General features: G+C 35.6%; 1 protein-coding gene and 1 long non-coding RNA gene across 2 annotated transcripts in view; one reads left to right on the plus strand and one right to left on the minus strand.

Moving 5' to 3' along the window:
- Nucleotides 1-27698, plus strand: part of KCNT2 (potassium sodium-activated channel subfamily T member 2) — a 370279-nt gene that overhangs the window by 93785 nt on the left and 248796 nt on the right. Inside the window, 2 exon segments of the mRNA XM_043568827.1 lie at nucleotides 15620-15699; nucleotides 17857-17956. Coding sequence (XP_043424762.1) covers nucleotides 15620-15699; nucleotides 17857-17956 — 180 coding nt within the window.
- LOC122476301 overlaps nucleotides 9855-27698 on the minus strand; it is a 44418-nt gene continuing 26574 nt past the window's right edge. Inside the window, exon 4 of the long non-coding RNA XR_006295448.1 lies at nucleotides 9855-10080. This is a non-coding gene — a long non-coding RNA (uncharacterized LOC122476301). The remainder of the gene's footprint in view (nucleotides 10081-27698) is intronic.

The following is a 27698-nucleotide window of genomic DNA, read 5'->3' on the forward strand; positions in this document are numbered from 1 at the left end:
CCAGAACTGTGAGAAAATAAGTTTCCATTGTTTAAGCCACCCATTCTGTGGTATTTTGTTATGATAGCCCTAGGAAACTAATACAGCAAGTCTCAGTATCGCTTTCTTCTTTTCAATACCAATCGGAACCATGGCCAAGAGGGTCAAGTGTATTCACCATCTTCATCTGCTGTAAGGGGTTTTTCTTAGCTCATGCACTGAAGATGTTGCCTTTCAGGAATTCTGTTTTTGTTTTTTTTTTTTTTAATGGGGATTTCTATGGAGTTCTCTGTGGGAGGATTTCTTTGGGGGGATTCCTGTGGAGCTCTTTGTGGGGATTTCATTGACAAGTTTCCTGCTTGTCAAAATATAAATTCTATACCATCAAAAATTGACAGCTGGCACCAGGGTGAACAGCAGCTTTACTGCTAGCTTACTTCACTGGATTCTTATTTTCTTGTCTTTTCTGTCTTGTAAGGATTTACCTTACTTTCTTACTAGTTAAGCCATACATGTGAAAAAGTGGTGTGGTATGGTGGGGTGGTGTGGTGTGGTGTGTGTGTGTGTGTGTGTGTGTGTGTGTATCGATACGTGTGTGTCTGTGTGCCTGTGTGTGTATAGGGACATCTCTTCTACCACATGGTCAGAAGCAAAATCCTCAATTACTTTGAAATTTTTCTTGTGATAAAGCAATTTGATGTTATTGATATATTGGCAATTTAATCGCAATCAGTTGCTTGCTTTTTGATCAAGTTGAAGAACGATTAAATTCAGTATCTCTGGTTTTAATTCTGTAGGAGCAGATTTTGATAGGGAGTTTGGGTAGTGGGCTGCCCTGAGAAAGGTGTGACCTCAGGTAAGGCGGCTCACTGTACCCGTGACAAACCCTGATGCAGCTGACAGCTGGAAATTATTGGCAATTATTGAAGGAGGGCAAACGGGTGCTATGTTTCCATGTTTACCATATCCAATTATATGCTAGTTAACATGATACAGTCTTAGGGAATAATATTTACTTATTAAAGTAGTTGCAACTGAAATTGTTAAGCATTTCTTGGCATGTGTAAATAAATTTTGTCCAAAAAATTCCTAAAATGTCTGTCAGCTATGGTAGTATATTTTATAATCTGTTTCAGCATACTATATAATCAGAAAAAAAACAATTTAAGAAATAAAAAAGAAAATTTGGGGTGAGGGTGGATAAGAGGTACAAACTTCCAGCTACAAAATAAATAAGTCATGTATGTAATATAACCATGGTGACTATTGTTAATAATACTGTAAAACATTTATTATAGCATAGTTGCATATTGGTATATAGCATATTTGAAATTTACTAAGAGAGTAGATCTTAAAAGTTCTCCTCACAAGAAAAAAGCTTGTAATTATGTGTGATGATGGATGTCATCTAGATTTATTGTGATGATTATTTCACAGTATATACAGATATCAAATCATTATGCTGTACACCTGAAGGTAACATATTATATGTCAGTTATATCTCAATAAAAATAGCAGAAAAGGTAAAGTTGATTCATATAATTTTTTCTTTTTTGGTTAAGCTCATATGTAATCAGGATTAAGTGTGTGGGCTAGAGGTAGACTGCCTTGTTTCACACCTAGGCCCACCAGGTATTATTTGTGTGACTTTGGGCAAATGCCTCTGTCTCCTAATTGTAAAATGGAGACATTAATAGTGCCTGTTAAAGGTTTGTCTTGAAAAATTAAGCGTGGTAATACATCTTTGTGCTCAGTATAGTGTCTGGGCATTTTCAATAAGTGGTTGCTCCTGATAACTTTATTGTCCGTGTTTATTAATACACTTCTTGGCTTCTATTTAAGTTCTTTTGATTATGTCTTCTTTTCTGCCTTTGTGTTTTCATATATTGCTGTCACCTGATGCTTTAGCCCTTTTAACTTCTTTGAAGACCCTGAATATACTATATTTTTTCTCACACAATTTTTCCCTTTGAACCTACTGTTTCTTACATCAGAAAAGTTTTTCCACGTGTCTCTCTTCTCATCCAAGCTTGCTAATCTTATTCTCTATGGCCCCCTACTAAATCCCCCCTGGGCTAAAGATTTGACTCATACGCTTATTTGGTAGATTATGGGGATTTCTTCTCACATTGTACCCTTGAGTCCCTCTCACATCTGTTTTTTTAAAATAAATATAAGATATTTAGGAATTTCTTGTGTCCCCAGAGGTTCAGAATTAGTTTAGTTGTAATTCTTAGTTTGTGGCACGCTGTCATTTCATTCACTTATTCCTTAATCTATTAATAACTTATTAATAATGTATATACACCTATCAGCACTCAAAGAACTAATACTGTATTAATAACTTACAGCAACTCTGGATTCCTCCACTTTCTTCCCTGCCTTTCTCCCAGGAGTCGTTAAAGTCGTTATTTTGGCTTTTCATTTATTTGCTTTTATTTATTTTATTTGTTTATGTATTTTAATTTTTTTAATGTTTATTTTTGAGAGAGAGACACAGAGTATGAGTGGGGAGGGACAGAGAGAGAGGGAGACACAGAATCTGAAGCAGGCTCCAGGCTCTGAGCTGTCAGCACAGAGCCCAACGCGGGGCTCGAACTCACAAAATGTGAGATCATGACCTAAGCCGAAGTCAGATGCTTAACCAACTGAGCCAGCCACCCAGGGGCTCCTACTTGCTTTTAAAAAATATAGTTTAATAGATTATGTGTATCCCTCAACAAATTATTGTTTGGTTTTAAATATTTTTGAACTTAAAAGTGGCTAGCATGCTGCATGTAGTGTAGTGTTTTTAAACTTGCTTCTTACCTTCTGCATTCTGTTACTAAGATCCATTCTTATTCTGTCATATAGCCATATCTCATTAACTTTTACTGCTGTATTTAATTGCATAAATATGCCACAATTTACCCATTTCCTTGTAAGTGGATATTTGATTACTTCTGGTTTTTCTCTGTGCTCTCGTGAAAAGTGCATTTTTTTGACCCTTTTTGTATATGCATCTTAGTGCATGTGTATAAATTTCTCTATGGCATTTGTCTAAGAGTAGAATGACTGAACTGCCAATATATGAATATTCAGTTTTATTAGATAATGCCCAATTGTTTACCAAAGTGATCTCACCAACTTATGCTTCACCAACAATTAATAAATCCTTTGATTCACGTTCTCTTCAACATTTGGCATTATTATGCATCATTCTTGATTTTTTCAAATGGATATAAAATGTTATCTTACTGTAGTCTTATTTGCATTTTCTTGAGTACTGATGAGGTTGAAATTTCATCCTCAGTTTATTAGCCAGTATAGCTTCTTTTCTCTAAAATGCCATTTCATATCTTCTGGCTACACGTTTGTCATTTTCTTATGATGTGTTAAGGATTCTTCATATATTCTTGATTTTTAACCTTTATTGGTTTTGTATCAAAATATCTTCTCCTAGCTGTGAATTTGTTTTTCACTCTCTTTATTAAAAAAAAAATTTTTTTTACATGTATGTATTTTTTGAGAGACAGAGAGAGACAGAGCACAAGTTGGGGAGGGGCAGAGAGAGAAGGAGACACAGAATCCGAAGCAGGCTCTAGGCACAGAGCCCGACGCAGGGCTCAAACTCACAAACCGTGAGATCATGACCTGAGACAAAGTTGGACGCTTAACCAACTGAGCCACCCAGGCGCCCCTGTTTTTCACTCTCTTTAAATTAAAATTTAAAATTTATAAAATGAGCTATACAAATGTCCTAAGCCCATCCTTGAAGCTATTTAGTGATTTATACTCTTACTTTTCCAGGCAAATATTTTATACATAGTTTATGATATTATGTTTTTGTATCTTAAGTACTTTGACTATTCAGAAGTCAAAAAAGTATTCACCATTATTTTTTTCATAAGAATTTAAAAGTTTCCTTAACCTGTTTGGATGTAATTTAATCCATAAGTTGTGAGATAGGGGTCCAAGGTAATTATTTTTCCTATTTATTTATTTAAAAAGTCCATTTATTGAATCCTTTCTTTGTATTCCTTATTGATCTGTCATACTGCTTTTATTATATATTAATATTGAATATACACAATGAATCAATTTCTTGACTCTGTTTCATTTCACTAATCAATTTGTCTTTCTCTGTGCTACTTTTATAATGTCTTAATTATTGTAGTATCATAATAAGTCTAGATACCAGATAGGGCAAATATTTACTCTTTATTCTTATTTAGTTTGATCTTTTACTTCTGTAGAATCAGTTTATCAAACTCCACAAAATTCCCTATGTGATTTTGATTGGGATTTTATAGAATCTGTGGTATTTTATAATATAAATACCAAATTGTTTTCCAAAGTGATAGCACTTTAAATTATACTGATAATTAATAAGAAATTCTTAATAATTTGAAGAGGAGCTATTAAAATGTAATTTTTAATAGGTTGAAAGCTATGTCCCTCATACAAATATAAAATGAAAATGTCAAATATTATACTCAACTCATTAATTAATAAGTGAAACAGTAATACTTGAAAACTGGCCCACAGGACATTTAAGAAGCTAGGTATTACTAGGCAATAAGATTGCTCAGTTAGTACCCCTCTTCCAAAAGCCCTACAGGGCCATCAATGTTAACCTATGGAGTTACCTCTTATACTGGGTGGCAATTCTTTGCATATCTATTACACAAAACTCGACACGCTAATGTCTGCTCCTTCACAGGTGTCAAATTGCACAGAAAATAGAAAGTCGAGTCTAGCATTTTACTGAAAGAACATCCAATAAACTCTTTTGCCTATTTCTAAATTTTGGATAATTTTTCTGACAAAAGTGACAGCAACTTCTTTTCTGGTATAATATTTTCGTATTTTGACTGTATCATTTATTATATCTACCTTCTCAGACAGTTTGGGGAAAATGCATTGGTAAAGTTCCATGGGAGAACTTGATTTGACTATTAAAATGCTAAGATGATAACTAGATTTTCAGATTACTGGTGTATTCTCTGCCCTATATAGACATTTAAAAATAATTTGACATTTAACTTTCACATTATTTAGTCAAAATACAGAAAATGTATTTATTACTTATTTATATTAGATAATATAGATGATTTTTTCTTTAATGTTTTTTAAAATAGTAAACAAAGAAAACCTGAAGATCCATTTATGTATGTAAGGAATTAGTGAAAAAAGTGTGTTGTTAACATAGAGGAATATATAGACTTATTTTGTAATAATTAAAAATGATGATCTAGGCCTGCATCTTTTAAGTTTAAGTAAAAATAATTAAGTTATAGAGCAGCAGGTGTGGTTTGATTCCCTTTATACTGTTTAAATTGAACTGTCACTAGATATTTATTAATGCAGCGAAACTAAACTTGTTTAAGCTCCCTGAAGTGAGTAAGCATTAAAAGTGTTTCACAAGATGATGTTAGAAGTCAGGTATTTATTAGGCTTTTTGAATCAGGGCTCAAGTGGTGTTAGGAGGATCTTTCAAAGAGAAAGGATTTGCAATGATCAACTTTCATGATAAATCATTTGGAACTGGAGGACATGGCAAAGTGAGGGTTTTGAAGTCTTAATGAATAATGAGTACAAAGACGATGCACATCTTAATGAGTAGTTGTTGCAGATAAGTGATGTGTTTGCCTAGGTGAACAGACTATTGTCTCCAATAAATTGATCTGTAGGAATTTTCTGAAGTAAACAGTGAAGTTATTTATTGCCTTATATCCTTATTTTTCTTAAGGAAATGTTTCTTGGAGGAATCAACTACATCAAACTGACATAAGTAATCCATAGTTTCTGTTTTTCCAATTATAAATGCTTATTCTTTCTTTATTACCAACACACCAGAAAAAAGTTATCAGTTGTGATTATTCAGTTTTGTAGGCTCATATATGAAGTATCCTCTTTAATTTTCATAACAGTTCTGTTAACAGAAGTAATAACTGCATTGTACAGTAAATAAAAGTTAGCAAATTTGATAATCAAGTACATATAATCTGATTCCAAAGTCCATGCTGTTCTCTCACTTAATCCTTATACTGCACTGTGAAATAAACAAACAAATGAACATACAAACTACTGTGGGAAAAGAGTCAATTTCCCTAGAAAACCCATTAGTTTTACTGTTAAAATTTATGGAGTGAAATTCTATTTGCAACTATTTTCCCTTTTTCCTCCAAATTGTGTGACCTTATCTTTACATATATCTGGGGCGCCTGGGTGGCTCAGTCGGTTAAGCGTCCGACTTCAGCCAGGTCACGATCTCGCGGTCCGGGAGTTCGAGCCCCGCGTCAGGCTCTGGGCTGATGGTTCAGAGCCTGGAGCCTGTTTCCGATTCTGTGTCTCCCTCTCTCTCTGCCCCTCCCCCATTCATGCTCTGTCTCTCTCTGTCCCAGAAATAAATAAACATTGAAAAAATAAAAAAAAATTTATCTAACCCAATATGATGTACCTATTTCAAGTCATATATGTTACTTTTACCTGAGTTATGAGTGCTAAGTACTAGAATATTCTAAAGAAATATATGTGTCCTAGTGAGCCGTGCCCATTAGTGAAATATAACTTATGAGTGCCAAATGGAAGAGCTGCTTGGAGGGTGGATTTAAAGTCTTAATGTCATTGGTGCAAATAATTATATAAAATTAAAAGGTACTTCTTTCACTGTACATGAGTGTCTTCTTGTAATTTCTGGATTCATACTAACAACTAGTATCTGTTTAACATGACATGACTCTTGAGATCCAATGGGTCCCTCTTTGAAAACACGCATTTTTTTCCCTCACCAAACGGGGTTTTGCTATTTAACCCTGCCATTCTTAGCCATCCTGGGCTGCATGAGCACCGTTATATTTTTCATCAAGGTTTTTAAATGACTGGGTTCACTATTCCAATCTGAGTTAGAGATTAGGTGGTATCTTATATCCTCTTCTTACAAGTATAGAGATAAAGAAAAGAAGATTTGCATGTTGTAGCTGTTACGAGTTTTGATTGGGAGGCTGTTAGGTTTGTGGTGGGGCTGTGCTGCCTTAGTCATGTTATGTAAGCTTATAACCCTTTCTGGGGCTAATAGCTTTGTATATACTTACAGAATGTATGTGTACATGTATGCATGCATATATATATATACATGTGTATATATATATATATGTTTATGCATGTATATGTATACGTGCACGCGCGCGCGCGCGTGTGTGTGTGTGTGTGTGTGTGTGTGTGTGTGTGTGTTTGTAATGGGAAGAAGTAGAGTTGAGGTGAGAGAAAAGAAATGGACATGATCTTAAAGCATCTGATCTGTTTTGAGGTGGTGGTGGAAAAGATTTATAATACATAGCAAACACAGTTTACTGTAAGTCTAAATGCTACATATTTTTGCTACTTTTTATTACATACTTAGAATAAAAATGAATAAATGTTTGCAATTTTTTTCTCTCCTCTCCTCTCCTCTCCTCTCCTCTCCTCTCCTCTCCTCTCCTCTCCTCTCCTCTCTTCCCCTCCCCTATCTTCCTTCTCCTTCCCCTCCCCTCCCCTTTCCTCTCCTCTTTTCTTTTTTCTTCTTTTCTCTTTTCTTTTCTTTTTTTTTAATGGCTTGAACTAGGCCTGCACCCAGCTTATGCAGTTGGGCAGGGCTATGAAAAGGCAAAATCTCCTTGCAACTTAAGTTTGAAAAAATGTACCTTTACACTTATCCTAGCTTTCTTTATTTTTTGCTTCCCATGCAAAATTAAGTTAAATGGGCTTGCCTACCTTTAATTATTTTATTTTATTTTTAAAAAAAATTTTTTTTCAACGTTTATTTATTTTTGGGACAGAGAGAGACAGAGCATGAACGGGGGAGGGGCAGAGAGAGAGGGAGACACAGAATCAGAAACAGGCTCCAGGCTCTGAGCCATCAGCCCAGAGCCTGACGCGGGGCTCGAACTCCCAGACCGCGAGATCGTGACCTGGCTGAAGTCGGACGCTTAACCGACTGCGCCACTCAGGCGCCCCTACCTTTAATTATTTTAAATAAAATGAGGAAGTCCAGACAGTAGGTCCTGAAAATGAACACTGCACATGAACACATGAGTTTTCTAACTGAAGAGAGACTTGAATACAAAAGTACTCTTGGGTGGACTGTAATGTGTTTTACCATGGAAACCACAAGCTTGTGTATTTCCAGCTACCTGCAAGCCTTGATTACCAGGGAGTGACAAGAACATAAATGCAACTATTGAACAGCTATCAGCATTATGTATAATGAAAGAAAATTGATAAGTGATTAGCACCCCAGATTCTTCCCTCATTACCAATACATCACTACATATATACATTCAAACACACACATACACATATCCGTGTGCATATATGTGTGTGTATGTGTTGTATGTATCTATACTACCTGGGTTATCTTTCTAAAAATGATGTTGTTTTAAATTTCATTTTAAAAATCAGGGAACATCCGGGCACCTGGGTGGCTCAGTCGGTTAAGTGTCCAACTTTGGCTCAGGTCATGATCTTACAGTTCATGAGTTTGAGCTCTGCACAGGGCTCTGTGCTGAGAGCTTGGAGCCTGGAGCCTGCTTTGGAGTCTGTGTTTCCCTCTCTCTCTGCCACTCCCCTGCTCGTGCTCTGTCTCTGTCTCTTTCAAACATAATAAATAAATGTTAAAAAATTTTTTTAAAATAAGAGAATACTATTGAAAGGCATCAGAATTAATCTCTGAGTTCTCATAAGATGTTACTGACTTAAAGAAGGTGAGAAACTTAGGCTTGAGTAATTATGAAAAGAATTGGATAGGCAAAAAGAGAGGTTGGAAAATTTAGGAGGGACTTAAGAGTATTTAAAGTGAACTTAATTTTGTGCATGTAGTAAAGGTTGGAAGCTGGGTAGAAACCCGTTGGAAGCACTTGAGCAAGAACTGGTGAAGTTATTTTTTTAAGATGAAGAATTGATGGTAGGCTTATTCATTCATTTATTTATTTTTTTTTATAAGGCTCCCTTTGAATGGTTGCTGTATTAAATAAATTAGTTACCAGAAGTTAGGAGTGAATATTTGGAAATAGATACCTGGGTTAGAGTCAATATTCAAAGGTCACAACTAAACAAATACTTGTCTTTATCCCTTGGTAGGTCTGGTGTTTGCAATGCTCTTTTGTAATATTTCACAAATGACCCAGAACTCTCCTAATAATGAAGAGTCTACTGGTGAGGAAGCAGGAGGCAAGAAGAAGTAATAGAAAGAACAGTGTCCCAATTCTGCCCCAGTACTAGCTATGAATTTGGGCAATTCACTAAAATTCTTTGAATTAAAGTATCTTTTTCTATAAAATAAAATTGATGACTACCTTAACCAAGCCATATCAACATTGTAAAAATTAAGTATGATAGTGTATTTTTTCTGAAATACTCATAAAAATCATGGAGAGAGAGGGCAAATAAGTAAATCTAAATAATATTGAAACAAAAATAGAAACCCACAGGGAATTATCTTTAATTATAAGGAAGATCAAGTTGGAATAAGAAGGAGCTTCTAAGGATTGAGCTCACCACAAACCCAGGGTTTGCATTCTCAAATAGTTTAATCTAAGGAAGGAAAGGAAAATGCTTTTTATCTCTCCTACTGTACTATCCACAGAGAGTCCATAAGGTTTGTACCAAAGATAGAACTGGGGACCAATCTACCCTTTCATTCAGGTCTTCAGTCAGTCATAGTCAATGCCTAAAAGGTACCAAGTAATAATGTGGCAGGCTAAAGATGCAAGCGTGGACAAAACAATACATTCCTGGCCCTCTTGGAACTTACATTCTAATGGACTTACTTCATAGAACTGAGAAATGCTACTGTCACCATCATAGAAAATGATTGTATTAGTTTACAAGGATTGTCATAACCAAAAACCAGAAACTAGGTGCCTAACAACAAGAGACGTTTATTAACTCTCAGCTATAGAGTAATGAAGTTGAAATGAAATTGTTGGTAGTGCTATGCTCTCTTCAGTCTCTGAGGGAGAATCCTTGTTGCCTTTTCACCTCTGGTATTCCAGGTGTTCCTGAGATTGTGGCTCTAAAACTCCAGTCTCTGTCTCTGTCTTCACATGGCCATTTTTCGTCTATGTCAGTATCCAAATTTTCCTGTAATAAAGACACCAGTGGTATTGGATTAAGGACCCATCCTACTCCTGTATGATCTCATCTTAATTTAACTAATTATGTCTGCAATGACTCATTCCCACATAAGGTCACATTATGAGATACTAGGGTTAGGACTTCAACATATTATTTTAGGGAACATAGTTCAGTGCATAACAATGAATTTAGAGAAAATAAGGTGCACATTCACAGTAATGTGTATTTGAAAAGTTGTAATTCTCATAATCATAAACCACATTTAAGATTAGTAGTGGTGGGAATAAAGTGAGAGAAGCTTGGCAATAGTATACGGAGAGATTTTACTTTTTCTCCTTAGTCTTTGGAGTCAGAACACCAAGCATGTAATTAGACGGATGCCCCAATTTAAAAACACAGAAATGATGTCAGGTGAAAAGTTCTTAGACATGGGAATTGCAATGGGAGCTATGTACATTAATTTGACATCCAAATGTAGATTTTCCAAAAAAACAAAAACAAAAACAAAAAACAACCACCAACAAATAAATAGAGAGACTAGCATGTATCCACTGAACCTGCCTGCTGGACCAGAAAGTCCAGGCAGATAGTGCCTTGTTTGAAATGAGTATAGTCATAAAAACTCATGCATGGACTCTGTGACCGATATTGCAGAATCAGAGGGAGGCAGAAAGGAGCAGCATGAAGTAGAAATATAGGAAGAGTTTTCTTTTGGTAGTTCTCTATATCTGCTACAAGTTCCAAAGAGAATATTGGGAAATGTTTTGGTTTTTTTAAAGTTTTTATGTATTTATTTAGTTTAAGAGAGAAAGAAGGGAGAGGGACAGATTGAAGGAGAGAGAGTATCCCAAGCAGGCTTTGCACTGTCAGTGCAGAGCCCAATGTAGGCGGGCCTCAAATCTACGAACCGCAAGATCATGATCTGAGCCAAAATCAAGAGTTGCACGCTTCACCAGCTGAGCCACCCAGGTACCCCTGCAAATATTTGACATCCTAAACAGAGCCCAAGACATTATTAGCCCTTGAAAAAAGTGAAATAGTGTTTCTGAAAGAACGGTGTGTGGACAGTCTGGGACAGAATTTTTTTGTGTGATTAAAGTGGTGAGGCCGACTTCAGAGTTAGTGAAGAGGAATTTTAAGAGTGAAACAAGGAAATTGGTTTTTAACAAGATCCTGCATGATTTTTATACTAAATTCAAGTAACCAGAGTAACACAATGAGAAGGAAAAAAAGTAACAAATTAAAATCAATATAAGGCAAATTGATGATGGTTACACAAAACGTCTCTATAGTCTTTAAAATTGTTACAGACTATAGAGAAATCTGGAGAGTTTTTCAATTTGTATTTGAAGTTATCAGAATAATCTAAAGATGATAGTACATCAATCTTAGTTATGACTATAGAAGAAAAACTCCTTAAAGTATAAGAAAATGAATCCACCAGTAAATTACCTGAATAATTAATGATTACCAAAATTATTCCAGACTTGAAAAATAATTGCATAATAGGAAAGCTGTTGAAATAATTCACCAAATCAATGTCAAAAAAAATCCCAGCAAGGTACTATCAGTTTGATAGAGTCAAGTTAGTTTTTGATAACAATCAATATCTCTCTACTCCTGATATAATTTTTAGTAAAATAGGAATATTTATTGAAATTCCAGGGTCAACAATATAATAATTGCTAAAGCACAAGAGGCCTTTTAAGAACACAAACCGCAGTTGGTATTTTTTCTTCAATAAATGCTAGTCAGTATAATAACAGCTAAGTGTAAACAGAAATATTGGAAATTTTTAGATGGCATGATTGTCCGCCCAGAGAACCCAAGCAATAAACCTGAAAAATAATATTACTACATATAAAGGAATTCAACATGGTAACCATTTACAATACCAAAACCAAAAGTTAAAGGTTGGAACAAAACCGTTTACAAATAGCAACCAAAATTATAAAATACTCAGAAATAAATGTCACAAAGAAATATAGGATCTATGCAAATAAAACAATAAAATGTTGTTGACCACTATAAAGCTAATATTATTAAACAATGAAAATGTGTCGATGAGAGAAGATACCACTTAGTAATTGCTTTTCTACTTTATTTTTATTAAGTACAATCATAATTCCACTATTATATTGGGGTAAATGTGACTAAAACCATGAGGTTCTGGGGAAGTCCAGAAGGAGTGCACTAAGTTGACCTATTTGTATAGAGGTAAATTTGGAGAGATGGGAGGAGAGGGTTTAGAAGGAAGGAAGGAAGGAAAGGAGGAAGGGAAGGAGGAAGGGGAGAAGGAAAAAAGGAAAAGCATATTTAAATCTGGAAAGGGAAATACAAAGAGGTTATATAAAATAAAATCATGAAAAAAATTAGGAAGGATAAACACTAAACTCTGTTAGAGAACTAGATTAATTAAGAGTTTTACTTCATATAATATTATAATGAGAAAGGAATCTGGAAGTCATTTAATGAGAGAATTTGTCTCATGAAAAATTGTCTTTATCTCAGGAAAAAAAGTCACTGCATTACAAGCTGTTCCAATCTTTGGCACAATTATATATATTGGAGGGCTCTCCACTTCACAGTGATGGTCATTTCATAATTGGGTAATCTCATTCCTAATTCTCCTATTTCTCTATATCATACAATAGAGGATCATTATACAATAGAGGATATACAATAGAGGATAGAGGATATACAATAGAGGATCATGTATTGGGTCATGTCATGTTAATAGTGGTAACCACTTTAATATTTAAAGACAACCTTTGAGGCGCCTGGGTGGTTCAGTTGATAGAGCATCTGACTTCAGCTCAGGTCATGATCTCAGGGCTTGGGCGTTTTAGCCCTGTGTGGGGATCAGTGCTGATTGCTCAGAGCCTAGAGCCTGCTTTGGATTCTGGTCTCTGTCTCTCTCTGCCCCTCCCCTGCTCGCACTCTGTCTCTCTCTCAAAAGTAAATAAACATTTAAAAAATTTTTTTAAAAATAAAGATAACCCTTATATTACTGCTAACTGTTCATTATTAGGCTAAACATTTCCAGTTCCTTAAACTTTTCCTCATATGAGACACTTTCCAGAATCTCATTATTTTGCATCAGGCTTTAAATGATCTCCTTTTAGTTAAACCTTTGTTATATACCCAGTACTGAAGTTCAGATATTATCAGAAGAATGGACTCCTATTCTTATAAATTTGTTAACTCTAGAGCAAATCTGCACGGTCTTTGCTGAATTATTGTGTAATAGCCATACGTCCTTTCAAATTTCCTTTTCTATCTATATCAAATTTGAAATAATTTAGCTTGATATCAGTGTTACAATTACTTTATTTAAAATGAACTGCCTTTTCAATCAAAAAAATGAGGGAAAAGACTCAGTGATGAATTCTAAGATACTACTGGAGTTCTGTGTCTCTATGTGTGTGCATGCACTTACGTGGCGTGTGTATGTAAGTTTGTGTATGTGTGTATGGGAGTGTGTACATGCACATAGACATGCATATGTAAGTGTTCTGCTAGAGGATATTGCAATTATTTTATTGAAGTATAGTTGACATACAACATTATACTAGTTTCAGATGTAAACATAATGATTGGACATTTGTATACAGTGATCACCACAATAAATCTAGTTATCATCTATCTCCAGAGTTAGAAAACATTTCTTGTGATGAGAATTTCTAAGATTTACTCTTTTTCTGATGTGTATGTATTTATTTTGAGAGAGAGCAAGAGCACCAGTGGGGGAGGGGCAGAGAGAGAGGGAGAGACAAAATGCCAAACAGGCTGTATGCTGTCAGCTCAGAGCCTGATGCGGGGCTTGATCTCTTGAACCTTGTGATCATGAGCTAAGCTGAAATCCAGTCGACTGCTTCGCCCACTGAGCCACTCAGGCACCCCTAAGATTAACTTTCTTACCAACTTTCAAATTTGCAGTACATTAATATTCACCATAGTCACCCTGCTGTCTACTATATCCCCATTAAATTCCATTTAAATTTGTAATCTAAAAAATGCAACAAATGAACAAACAAAATGGAACAAAATTCAGAGATACAGAGAACAGAATGGTGGTTGCCAGAGAGGATGGCAGTTGGGAGGTGCAAAATAGGTGAAGGGAATTAAGAGTTACAAAATACCAGTTACATGGGGCACCTGGGTGGCTCAGTCGGTTAAGTGTCCAACTTCAGCTCAGGTCATGATCTCATGGTTCATGAGTTCAAGCCCCACGTCGGGCTCTGTGCTGACAGCTCAGAGCCTGGCGCCTGCTCCGGATTCTGCGTCCCCCTCTCTCTCTGTTCCTCCCCTGCTCATGCTCTGTCTTTCTCTCTCAAAAATAAACAAACATTAAACAAATTTCAAAATACCAGTTACAAAAGATCAAAATTTTGTGATGTTAGGAAAAATGAAATTAAGTGTAATGTTTGTGTAAACATTAAAGTGCATTTGTAGCTGTTTTGGAATCATAACTTAAAATAAATAAATGTATTTGAGACCATTAAGAAAATTGCAAATGATCATTAACAAATCATCATGAACATGATATTTCTTTTCACTCAATATTTTAAAAATATTAATTATGTCTTAAAATTTTTTTTAATGTTTATTTTTGAGAGAGAGACAGAGAGAGAGACAGACAGACAGAGCCCAAGCAGGGGAGGGGCAGAGAGAGAGGGAGACACAAAATCGGAAGTAGGTTCCAGGATCTGAGCCCTCAGCACAGATCCTGATGTCAGGCTTGAACTCACAGACTCTGAGATCATGACCTGAGCCATGGGCGCTTAACAGGCTGAGCCACCCAGACACTCCTAAAATATTGTGTCTTATCACATGAGAGAAGTTTGCTGGAATTTAGGGAGAAAGCAAATGTATTTATTAGCATGCTACTATTTTTTTAGACTGTTGATAATATTTTATTATACATCACATATATAATATTCAGTTCCTTCATTGTTTTGTCTGGTTTATAACATATCTATGTTGACTTTAACATTCTACTTGTCATTACTACCCTTTGTTGATCATGTGTATATTAATATGAGCCTAAATAAATAAATAAAATGGTGAAATGTCCCATAATGTGCTGTTTCATATAGGCTCAAGATGAAGGGAAGGACTTGTTAAAAATAGATTTTCCGGCCCAGGCCCTTAACATTCTGATGCAGTGCTTTGGGTGGTGGGGGTCAAACTGGATCAGTTTGCATTGACGCTGTTCAAACATCCAATTGATTTTAATAACGGGAAAAACTTGGGAAAACATTGATTCAAAATTATTCCAAAGACACATATTACTGCTGTTTTGAATCATCCATACCACTCATTATATCCACTAATACTGATAATAGAATTAAATATGTAAGATATTTGAACTTACTATGTTTAGAATTGGAAAGTAACGGGTTCTTTACAAAAAATTGAGCATTTTACTCAATTTTCATTTTCTGTAGTAGGGATTTGTTCAAAGTATATTATAATGCATTAAATAAAATAAATTTATTCTTTATGTATTATTTTTAATTATATTGTTATCTTCTGCTTGCAGGGTACAAGTTGAATTCTATATGAATGAAAACACATTTAAAGAGAGACTAAAGTTATTTTTTATCAAAAACCAGAGGTCAAGTAAGTCATTCATTTTATTCTCCCATCAACATGTGTATACATATGTTTAACTAAAAAAATCAGCTGTGCGATCCTTTAGCAAAATATGTTTTATGTAGAATAAATATGATAGTCTTGTCCGCCAGGCAGTAAAAATTCAGAAAGCTATTGATGTTACATGTGGTGGTGTTAGGGTGTTTGAATACCTGCAGTTCCCCAAATCCCACACCAGTAGGTAGACTTGTGAGAGGGCCCTTTGGATTAGTGAGGAAAATAATTTAAATGAGGGGTCCCCTTATTTTAACTGTGAGACACATGTAAAACTTGGTTTGAGAAGGCTCTAACCAGATGGGAACAACTGTCTGATTTACTGGGGAAGAGTTTAATGTTTCCCATTCAGGCCTGATAATAAGAAACATCTAGGGTTTTCTGAAATGTACAGATTACTAACATCCTTCTCTGGAGATTTTGAATCAGGAAGTGTAGGGTTCAGCGCACAGTTTCATACTCCACTGATTCTTCTCATCAGATAAGTTTAGGAAACATTGCAACTTGAGGAAGACATGAAATTGGCATAGTTACTGAGCTAAGACCATTCAAGGCTGATGGGTCAGTGACACCTGTTGCCTCCCCGTAATACCACGTATTTTTAAAAAGCCAAAAATAATGAGTCAGTATGCAATTTTTCACATGATTATTGCTTAAAATGTCAACAAATAGTGGAAAGGTCTACTACTGGAAAGTGGTGTAGACTTTGTTCTTTCTGAATTTTGATCTTGGAATCTTCTTTGGGTGGTCTCGATTAAGTTGTGCCCTTATAGGGTTCAAAGAGAAAAGCCTGAGTTGTTGGAAGTTATCAAAATACTGACTCTAAGGAATATTTCAGACTGTAAGGCACACTGCTTAGAGATTCTTAATGGCAACTTAGCTGCAAAGGTAAGGCTAAGAATAGTTAATGCCTCTCTAACCTGGTTGTTTACAATTTCCAAGGAAGTCCTACCAATAGATGTAAACTAATGGGGCCATATCATTTGAATAGAAGGTCTTCTTGATCTTAATGCTAATAATTCTATCTCTCCAGGCCAGGAAATATAGATGCGTTATTTGAATACTTTACCAGCAGCCAACTTTGATTAAGCAGTCTTTTGAGGAGATCAGTTCTATAAAACCAGGGCAATTTCATTAACAGTTTAAAAGACTTTATAAAGAAGTTAACCCATAAAAAGTGTACCTGCCATTTTAATAAGGAAGCCTAGGAAAATTACAAAATTAATAGGCATTAATCTTTTACTGTTAAGAAATGTTACCTCAAGTACACTCACATATAGCAGAGAAAAAAAATGACATTTCACTTGCAGATTTTATTAAATAATAATTATAAGAAGACCTTTCTCAAAATTTTATTCATAATGCATGAATCAGATACCACCTGATAATTGCAGGAACGGTAATGTTTCTATTAATCAGACTTTAAGCATATTTTGCTTAATGTTAATTGTTCTTCTTCATCACTAAGTATTATAAGCCTCATAACTGTGACTTACAGTTTCACAGATACATATATGACAGTCTTAATACCCCCCAAATATCTAAGATTGCATTAGTACTTAACCTAAAGGAAAAAGTAAGTTTCAACTGGTAGAACTAAAATGTGTGTGAATGTATATGTATTTTCCAGCAAATGCTATTATGATTCTTCTATAATTATGTAATTACTGAGTGTATAATATATAATTATATACATGATTATAATTTCTTTATAATCAAATCTACAAGGTGTTCTGAAAGTAAAAGATGTATAACTTATCTGGTGGATTTGTAAGCAGCTAGATTTTCTAGCTAGCTAAAATTTATTCCAAAATTCATGGATATAAAAAATACTTACACTTCTAAGCATATCTGAACCAATCATGATTTTTGTGGCTTCTCAGTGCTCAAACCAAGATTTATTCTTGGGTGTAATATTTGCGGCCGTTTGCAGTGCATGCAGTCTGTCAATCTCACATTTTTTTCCCAATATTAAAATTAAAATTTCCCAATTAAAATTCAGATGTCTAAAATTTAAAGAGTTTTTAAATACAATTAGTGCTATATTTAAAGTTGTTATTTGTGGCAATTTTTTTAGACTTTCGTGAACTAAGTTAACATGAAAATTAAATTTTTGTTGTTTGTTTAAAGGTCTAAGAATTCGTCTATTCAATTTTTCTCTCAAATTATTAAGCTGTTTATTATACATAATCCGAGTGCTACTAGAAAACCCTTCACAAGGAAATGAATGGTAAGATGTCTTGGAACTTCAACAACAGTCTTTTGATTATTTTGAATTGTATTATAATTTTGAAGGGTGTTCTATGGAATTCATTTTCTTAAGGATGTTTTAGGTATTTGTCACAATTAAATTGATCTGGCTTTCAGTTAATACATGAATATAATCGTTGTAGGTTCTTTTTTAAACATTTCTTCCTCCGGTGCCTGACTGGCTCAGTCAGAAGAGTGTGCTCATCTTGGTGTCATGAGTTTGAGCCCCCTGTTGGGTGTAGTGATTACTTAAACAAATAAATAAGCTCAAAAAAGAAAAGAAAAGAAAAAAACATTCTTTAAAGAAAAGTAAACATCTCTTCTTTTATTATCTGTTTATCAAAGCTAATACTGGATACCCACCCATATAATTTCTATTGCTAACCAAAGTACTCTTAAGTAATTGCTTAATATAGAGTTAGTCTCTTTAAAGACCCATATACCTCTCTCTTCTTGATTTACATATACTCCAAAAAGGTATACTCTTTTGTATGCCAGCTATGTAAGTATTTTCAGTTCTACCAGGTGTTACCTTTTCTTTTTAAAGATTCCTTGAGGGCATTATGTTAAGTGAAATAAATTAGAAAATGAAATCATACAGTATTTCCAGTTTATCAGTGGAATCAAAAAACAAACAAACCAAAAAACCCAAAAAACTCGAAACAACAACAAAAATCTAGTGACTTTTGAAGCACTCCAGCATATACTGGGATGCATGACTAAGTCTCAGATTTAGCTTGTGTAGCTCTTTATCTTATTTGAGTTAAATGACTTATTGACTTATTTTAACTTATTTTTCCATTCATTATTATGTTGCTTTTATTAAATTGCATTTCTGTTCATTTATAGACTTCCCTTTTTAGGCTCTATCCTTCACTAGAAGTAGTAGGGAAAGGAACTGTCTGTGTAATAGCATGAATAATTTTTAACTCATCACCATCGTGGTCTCCTGTCCAACCTACTAAATTTAAATAGTTTTCAAAGCAGAAAACAAATTTGGTGGCTAACTTTTGTACAATTGTTTTTCATGTGGAGGTTCACCCTAATAAAAATGAGAAATACAAAAGATCAAAATAAAATGGGAAGTGATGATATATTATGCATTTAAATGAATCGGTTACTCCTCAGCTTGTGTAGACAGTGAAAATTATTCTGTATTTATTAAAGGATTAAAGATGAACAACTGAAATTTTCCTATGTAACAATTTATGTGATAATTCTTTGTACAATTTTAATTTATTTAATGAAATACAATTATGGCTATTCCACTACATCTTTATTGAATACTTGGCATGTGTTTATATTTCTGTGACTTAAGATACAACATTCCCCACCCTCAGGGACTTTTCAGCCTGTGAATGGTTGTATATTTTGGAGTTCTTGCTCTTTTCTGGCATTGGTCTAATTGTTTTATTTATGTTATTACCTTCAATATGCACTTAATCTTATTATTCCCACCTGACATACAGAGAAGCAGAAATTTTCTTATATTTGCCCTTTGCTTTGTGGCCTTCAGCACTAATATTTTTCTGCCTTTATCCATGGTTAAGTCATTGACCCCAGAAGCCAGCACCTTCCTGGTCCCTGCCCTGGTCGCCCACCCCTACTCTCCCCCCCCCCTTTTGAACTGCATATTCATCCTCTCTACTTGGATGTTTAATAGGCATTTCGAAGTTGCCGTGTTCCAATTGGCTTCTTCTGTGCTTTTCCACATCTCAACATGTGACAGTTCCATCCTTCCCCTAGCCCTGCCCCACTCTCAGCCTTCCACATTTCAGCAGAACCAAATTCCAACCTAACAGTTGCTCAGGCCAAATGCTTTAGAGTTATTCTTAACTTCTCTTTTGGTCTCACACTCTGCAGCATATGCAAACCCCTTAGAAAATTCTGTCATTTCTATTTTCAAGATATATCCAGCATAGAATCACTTCTCAAGGCTGCCATCCTGGCACAGGCCACCTTCTGTCACCTGAGTACTGCAGTAGCCCTCCTAATTAGTTCTGCTAATTGTGCCTTTGCTCCTCTTTGGTTTATTCTTAATATAGCAGCCAGTGTTTCTTTAAGTTCTAAGTCAGATCTTGACATGGCTGTGCTCTGAATGCTGAGGTGCTTCCCATAGCTTCCCTGTAACTTCACCTCCTCCTCCACCCATTTTGTTCCAGTCACATTGGCCTCTTCTCTGTTTCTGGATCATACCAGCCACAGAGCTGGCTTAGGCCTTCATACCTGCTGTTCCCTCTGTCTGGAATTCTCTTCCATCAGATAACATAAGGCACACTTCCTCAGATCTTTACTCAAAATTGTATTTTCAGTGAAGCTTTACCTAAATATCCTGTTTAAAATTGTATTCTCCTCACAAGACTCCCTCAAATACTTTTTTTCTTTTCCCTTTTAACTTTTCTCTACTGCCTTTATCTCTTTCATATGTTATAAGTAGTATACTTGTTTTGTTTCCTGTGTATTCCACATGGATTGCTGTGGCTCTTCCATGAGGGCATCGATTATTGTCTGAATCCTCAGAAAAAATTTGACTCTCAGTAGTTATTTATTTGTTTTTAAAAATTTATTTATTTACCTTTGAGAGAGAGCGAGCTAGTGAGCATGTGTGAGCAGGGGAGGGGCAGAGAGAGAGAGGGAGAGAATCCCAAGCAGGCTCCACACTATCAGTGCAGAGCTAGACGGGGAGGGGGTGGGGGCTGAAACTCATGAACCATGAGAGTTGAAATCAAGAGTCAGATGTTTAACCAGCTGAGCCCCCCAGGCAACCAGTAGTTAGTTATTAAACGAGTGAGTGAATAACTGAATAAATGAAGGTCCTTTATAATCTGACCTTTGCTTACCTCACCTCACCTCCTATCCAGCCAAGCTCACCTACCTCAAGCCACTTATACATACTCTGTTCTCCTTTGTCTCTGAGCCTTTGCATATTCTGCTTTGTCTTCTTGGACTTCTGTTTCCCATTCCTAGCTTCCCTACCTGATGAGGTTTTGGGGTGATAGTGGGGTTCAGGGGGTCCGGAGCCAACAGCCAAGAAAGAATTCTTGAAGATGTCTTTGGTGCAAAAAGGTGATTTTATTAAAGCAGGGACAGGACCTGTGGGCAGAAAGAACTGCCCGGGGGCCATGAGGAGAGACTGGTTGTATACTCTGGAGTTGGGGGAGGTAAAGTCCGTGGGAAGTTTCCAATGAGATTTTCATATGCTAAAAAAGACCCACAGGATACTGGAGGCCTAGCTATGGTCTAGCTAAGGTTTTTCCCTCTAGCAAAACATTAGCATTAAAATGGTAGGGAGTTCCTGGAGAAACTTTGCTCTGCTTGCCTCAAGTGTTTGTCAATGGGCTGCAGGTTATGAGGAAATTTAATTTAATCTGCCATTTCCTTCTGCCTTTGTTTCCCACATCACTACCTACTCCTTTTTAACTTGGGTCAGGATTTGTGGACCTTCAGGGTAACAATTTTGGGTAGCACCTAATCTGAAATTCTTACCTGACATCATGATCTTTAGCCCAGTTTTACTCTGGGTTAGGAGTGGCTTCTAGGGATTCTCTGAACCTCCCGCTACCACCCCTACCCCCACCCTACTTCTGTCCCAACACTTAATCTGTTGCCTATGTTCTCTTTGTTTGCTTATGGAGGGCAAGGACCATGTTCTACTTGCCTCTGTAGCTCTCATATTTAGTGTAAGACTTGGTGGGTCAGGGAATGTTGTTGAAATAATGGAATTATGTTCAACAGTTTTAATGATAGTGTTGCACAATCAAGATGATTAAGGGCCACTGGCTAGAGATGGCAGTGAATATTACATTTGTTACATTTTTCTGTCTATGTATTATTAAAAATGGTTCACACTACACTTCTTTCTAAACGCACACTACAATAGTTCTTAAAATTTGGTGATTTATAAATAAAATGTACATTAGAGTGATCTGAAAATCATAAAATTAGGCATGATAGAATCTCTCTAAGGGTGAGAGGGCATTGGGGAATGATGGCAGAGTAAAATTATATTATTTGAAAAACATTAAGAGGAACAAAGTTTCCTACAATTAACTTCTGTGTCATATTACTGAGAATATTTAGCCATAATTATAGAGGATATACATTTGAAAAACCAGATTACTGCAATTAAAAAACATAACAACATAACTTATGGCTCCATTTTGAATACAATGTTCTGTTCAGTTCCCATTGTCAGTGCAGTATTGGTTAATGAAAAACAGAAGTGGCCTTTATGGGCACAGACTCTACTTTAAAATAATGAGGCTAATTCAGGAAAGAGATTTATTTAATTAGTTTCTGACATAATAAAGCTGTGGATATTTTGTGCTGCTTTGCTTTATTTTTAAATCTCTTCAGAGCGAAAATTGATATAAAGATGTTGCAAGTATGGACAAACTGAAGATATGAAAAAGTGTTATTGTTATTGTATCAAATTGTACAAGTGACAAACTGTGATGTCCACACAGTTTGTAGTAAATGATTTAAAAGCATTAGCAGAGGAAACACACCTCTACCATGTAGTTTATGAATTTCATTGAGACATGAGCCATCAGCATTGACTCATTGCCTGCTGGTGCTTAACAGTTCTTCATTGTGTGTCAAAACCAATGCATCCTCTTCCATTTTAAAAATTGTGGAAGTGATTATTAGTTTTTAATATCAAGGGATAGAGACAGGGGTAAGAAGTACATGCATGTGCTTATCCTTTATAGTATTTGGATTGACATTGAAAATCAGTGCCTAACAGAGCAACAAATGTGTTTAAGTGACATTCACATTTTAAAGATTATTTCTTCTTTAGGGTAACAGTTATTAAAAGGAGAAATAAAATTTTGACAGTATCTTTCAAATATGTGATGTCCAATAGGAAGGAATGTCATAATGTAGACCTTTTCTTTTCTCATGTATATTAGTTGCAGTAGAGATTAAAGTTAGCACCAAGTGCTCCAACATATGTATCAAAAATTTAAAAGATTTGTTTTTTGTTTACTAGAGTCTAATGCTGGTGCTTTTAGTGTAGATATTTTCTCCACTGATTCACGCATACACATACACCCACACACGCACACACGCACATGCTCTATAACATGTTAAGTACATTATTATGTATGCAGACCAGTTTTATTTTGTGTCTATATGCTGAGACCTAAGAATCCTGTATAGTTTTCGGAAAGGTAAAGAAAGCATGGAGAAGGTATATATACACTTCTTGAAATTACTGTCGAACAAATGACAAACATCACTTTTACTTGTATTTTATTCTCGTATCTCAGGTGAGAATTAGTGATATCACCATACTCTCACTGAAAGGTTGAGAAATGTAGCCTTTGGGTCAAGAGTGGCTTTTTGCACTCAACTCTGTACCATGGAGAGGGGAGAGGAATGTTGATAGAAAGCCTAAGCCAGTGCATATGTAATGGAAAAACTCTTAAAAGTCCAATCTCTCAAAGAGTTAGCATTTAGTCCTCCCTCTAACACCCTAAGGATAGGCTGTGTAGCCTGGTATGAATACATCTAGTGTTTTGAAAGGAATCAGCTTTTGAAAAATCTCCCTAATATATTTTCAAGACTCTACTATGTGTCAGTATCCTGGTCTCCTTGGTTTCAGACATGCACTAAATTTTATATGTCGTTGAGATGTGAGCCTATATACCATACCTAGTACTCAGTTCTCCGTATTCGTTATGATTAGGAGAGTTTTATCGTTTCCACCCTGGTTGTGGGTATTATACTTCTGTTAATAGAAGCTTGTATTTGTTGTCTTGGAAAGCTATCAATCTGCGTTCATCTCGAGTTTGTGAGTCACAGGGTCCTTTCATATGAATTATGCCCCACCTATTGACCCTATTACTTTCCTGTGCTTAACAAATGCTTTATTCTTCTGGTTAACATATTCAACCCTGGACTTCTGCCTCAGCTGCCAAAGCTTATCAGACATTTTTAGCAGCTATTTTCTTACCTTTTGGAGAAGCCATAAATAAGCATGCTGTGAAAAGTGGCTGAGGCTACAGGTCATTAACTTTCTATATTTAACTGTTGCTGTAACTTCCATTGTTTGATCTGGTTCTTCCAGTTTTCATAATGATGCTTCAAACATGGATTTTATCTATAAACTTAGTTTAATCTGAATAACTGAATCCTATAAATTTTGTTTTTATTTTTTATAATTAAAAAAGTGAAATTTATTTTATTTTTCATGATTTTATAGTTGGTTCATGATTGTTGCTATATGAATACCTATGGCAAGTAATACACTATTACTATATGAATACCTATGGCAAGGAAAGGAAGTAGAAGTTACCTAAAATATCAACACCTAGCAATAAGTACTTTCAGTGTTTTGGTGAGCAATCTTTTGTAAATTCTCTCTGTATAAACACACATACCTATAACATGCTCATACTGATGTAGTTAGGACAATATTGTATACATCGTTTTTTCAATGATTTTTTTTCTCATTCATGTTATTTTTGCTATTGTTGATGACGAGGATGCTTTCTCTTCCAGCTACTTTCCTACTACAAATAATGCTACAATAAATATTCCTGTACAGCTATTCTTTCCTCCTAGTACTTTATTGTCAGTGGGATTGAAGCTGCATTTGGAAATACGGCCCGATTGCCAGGTTCACTTTCACTTCTTCTTTGTTCTGGAGGTGATCTAGAAATGTGCAAAATAATCCTATATTCTTTTTTCAAGATAAATTCACTTTATAAAGAAGAGTTTGGGCACTAGCTTTTTACTAGAATTTATACATTATTCTTCTTTGTATTTATCCAATTTAGTGCTTAGTAAATTGGTGGAGAAGATGACTTCATTGGAGATCTCACTTCACACTGCAATTTATATAGTAGAGTTTTGTAGAAATGTTTTTTTAAGGATTATGAAACCTACTCCACATGACCTAGCCTTATCTAAGAAAAGGCTTTTCTTCAAGGTCTTATTTAAATTTAAATGCTCTATGACACTTCAGGACCTATCAAAGCAACATCTTGGACCAAAGGAAATGCTATTTGTTTGATAGCTAGCTTTTAGTAAATCCATATTAAGTATTAATTTCTCTTTGAAAATGCTTTCAAGCTTCTGATTCACAATTTACTTTATCATTTTCCAGAGATTGCTATTTACTTGATTTTAGTTGTTTTTGTGGCACATCATTTTCATCTATGAAATCTGTGTCCATATCTCTCTTTGGTCTTACATATCTTGTCACTGAGAATATAAGAGATGTGTTTTGGCAAGGACAGTGTTGTGAACTCATCAGCCGTAGTTTTGCTTTTATGGTACCATCAATTTGTTTATATTGAATGCCTTGCTTACTAAAGACGTTGGGACTATAATGGTGAGTAAAATAGACATACTGCTTCATCTTAGGGAAACTTGAAGTTTAATGAATAGATAATTACTAAAGAACTACATCTGCAAATAAACGCAAAGTTAAAACCAACATAAATGGCAGGAGAAATGTGGTGAGTGATGTTGCCGAAGAGATTAGTTGACTACATTGATCAAGTGGCCTCCTCAAGGAAGGTTTCCCTGAGACAGTGGAGCTGAGAGCTAGGATAAGGGAAGAGCTCATGTAAAAAAGGGTGTGATAGGAAGGATCGTGTCACAGTTGAGTAAGTTTAAGAATGCCACTTTAGAGTTTTGGTCTTTATCTTAACAAAAGTGTAGTGCCAATACATAGTGGAGTGATGTGATCTAAAATACATTTGGAAAGAATCTGTGTAGTAGTAATTTGGAGGAAAAATGGTAGAAGGCAAAAAGTGGCTTAGGTTCCTAGTTAGTAGGCTTTTGCAAGAGTCCCAAAAAGTGGTAGTTTAGATTGCGATGATTGTGGTAGTAGAGATGAAGACAGGTAATCCATTCTACAGATATGTGGTGGAAAGAATTGGAAGTTTTTAATTTTTTTTTTCAACGTTTATTTATTTTTGGGACAGAGAGAGACAGAGCATGAAACGAGGGAGGGGCAGAGAGAGAGGGAGACACAGAATCGGAAACAGGCTCCAGGCTCTGAGCCATCAGCCCAGAGCCCGACGCGGGGCTCGAACTCACAGACCGCGATATCGTGACCTGGCTGAAGTCGGAAGCTCAACCAACTGCGCCACCCAGGCGCCCCAAGAATTGGAAGTTTTGATTACTTGTGTATTAAGTATTTGAAAATACGGGAGAGGAAAGTATCTAAGATGATGCTTAAGCTGTTGGGTAACCAAGCACAATGGAATTTAGTGCCATTTGCTGAGAGGTGAAAAATGGAGAGGACCAGTTTTTTGTTTTTTGTTTTGTTTTGTTTTTTAATGTTCATTAACTTTTTGAGAGCGAGATAGGGTGTGAACAGGGGAGAGGTAGAGAGAGAGGGAGCACAGAATCTGAAGCAGGCTCCAGGCTCCGAGGTGTCAGTACAGAGCCTGATGCAGGGCTCAAACCCATGAACCATGACGTTATGACCCAAGCCGAAGTCCGACGCTTAACCGACTGAGTCACCCAGGCTCCCCAGAGAGGACCAGTTTTTGAGAGAAAGGTCACAGGTTTGGTTTGGAGCAATTGAGTATATTGGTTATCCAGGTAGATATGACATTCTGGAATAACAGAGTACTTTAGTTTAATATGGTAGGTAGGTTCTTTGAATGGTATTTTAAAGTTTATAATTCTTTTTAAGAGTTTATTGCTCTTTGTTATTTTTAACATATTACCAAAAGGATTTAAAAATATACTTAATATCTTATGGGACTCCTCTAATACTTCATAACTATAATGAGTGAGTAGGCTTTGTTCTGTTTTGTATGGTTTCTTGTTTATTTGTTTATTTGCATTTTTTGGTCAGCATAATATAACTCTTCTCATCTTTTCATGAGCAGATTATATTGCTGTGAATGACTTTCATTTGAATCAGCTGTATAAAAAAAACTGTAGGCAATAGTATGGTATCGTTAAAAATTAACTAGTTGGGGCACCTGGCTGGCTCAGTTGGTAGAGCATGTGATTCTTGGACTCAGGGTTGTTGAGTTCTACCACATGTTGGGCTTGAAGCCTACTTAAAACATTATAATCTGTGGGACATTAGAAGTGTATGGTGTCTTCTGAAGAGCGTAGACAATTTTTAACATCAGGGATTATATGATTTTTAGGGGATATTTAAAGATAGTTGCTCTTTGTCCTGCATAAGGTTTTATTCTAACCTCAGCCACAGACTTTTTTGGTAGTATAATATTTTATACAAATCCAAATCTGAAATATAACTGTGTTATATAATATAAGTTACTTTATTCTGAATACTGATACTGTTGACTTTATATTGTCGAAATATTAATACTGTTAAATATAACAAAATCTTAGGGTTTATGGGAGACCCTTAAGTGACTTTTCAATGGAGATTTGACTAGTAAAGGGTTTGAGGTTTTTCTACCTTGCCATAATCACTCTTTAAATAAGAGGATATTATGTTTTCTTTCATATTAACATGCAAATGAAAGCGAAATTAGAAATGCTTTATAAGGGGCGCCTGGGTGGCGCAGTCGGTTAAGCGTCCGACTTCAGCCAGGTCACGATCTCGCGGTCCGTGAGTTCGAGCCCCGCGTTGGGCTCTGGGCTGATGGCTCAGAGCCTGGAGCCTGTTTCCGATTCTGTGTCTCCCTCTCTCTCTGCCCCTCCCCCGTTCATGCTCTGTCTCTCTCTGTCCCAAAAATAAATAAGAAAAAAAAAACGTTGAAAAAAAAAAAGAA

Source organism: Prionailurus bengalensis, chromosome E4, assembly GCF_016509475.1.
Source record: "Prionailurus bengalensis isolate Pbe53 chromosome E4, Fcat_Pben_1.1_paternal_pri, whole genome shotgun sequence".
Lineage (NCBI taxonomy): Eukaryota > Metazoa > Chordata > Mammalia > Carnivora > Felidae > Prionailurus > Prionailurus bengalensis.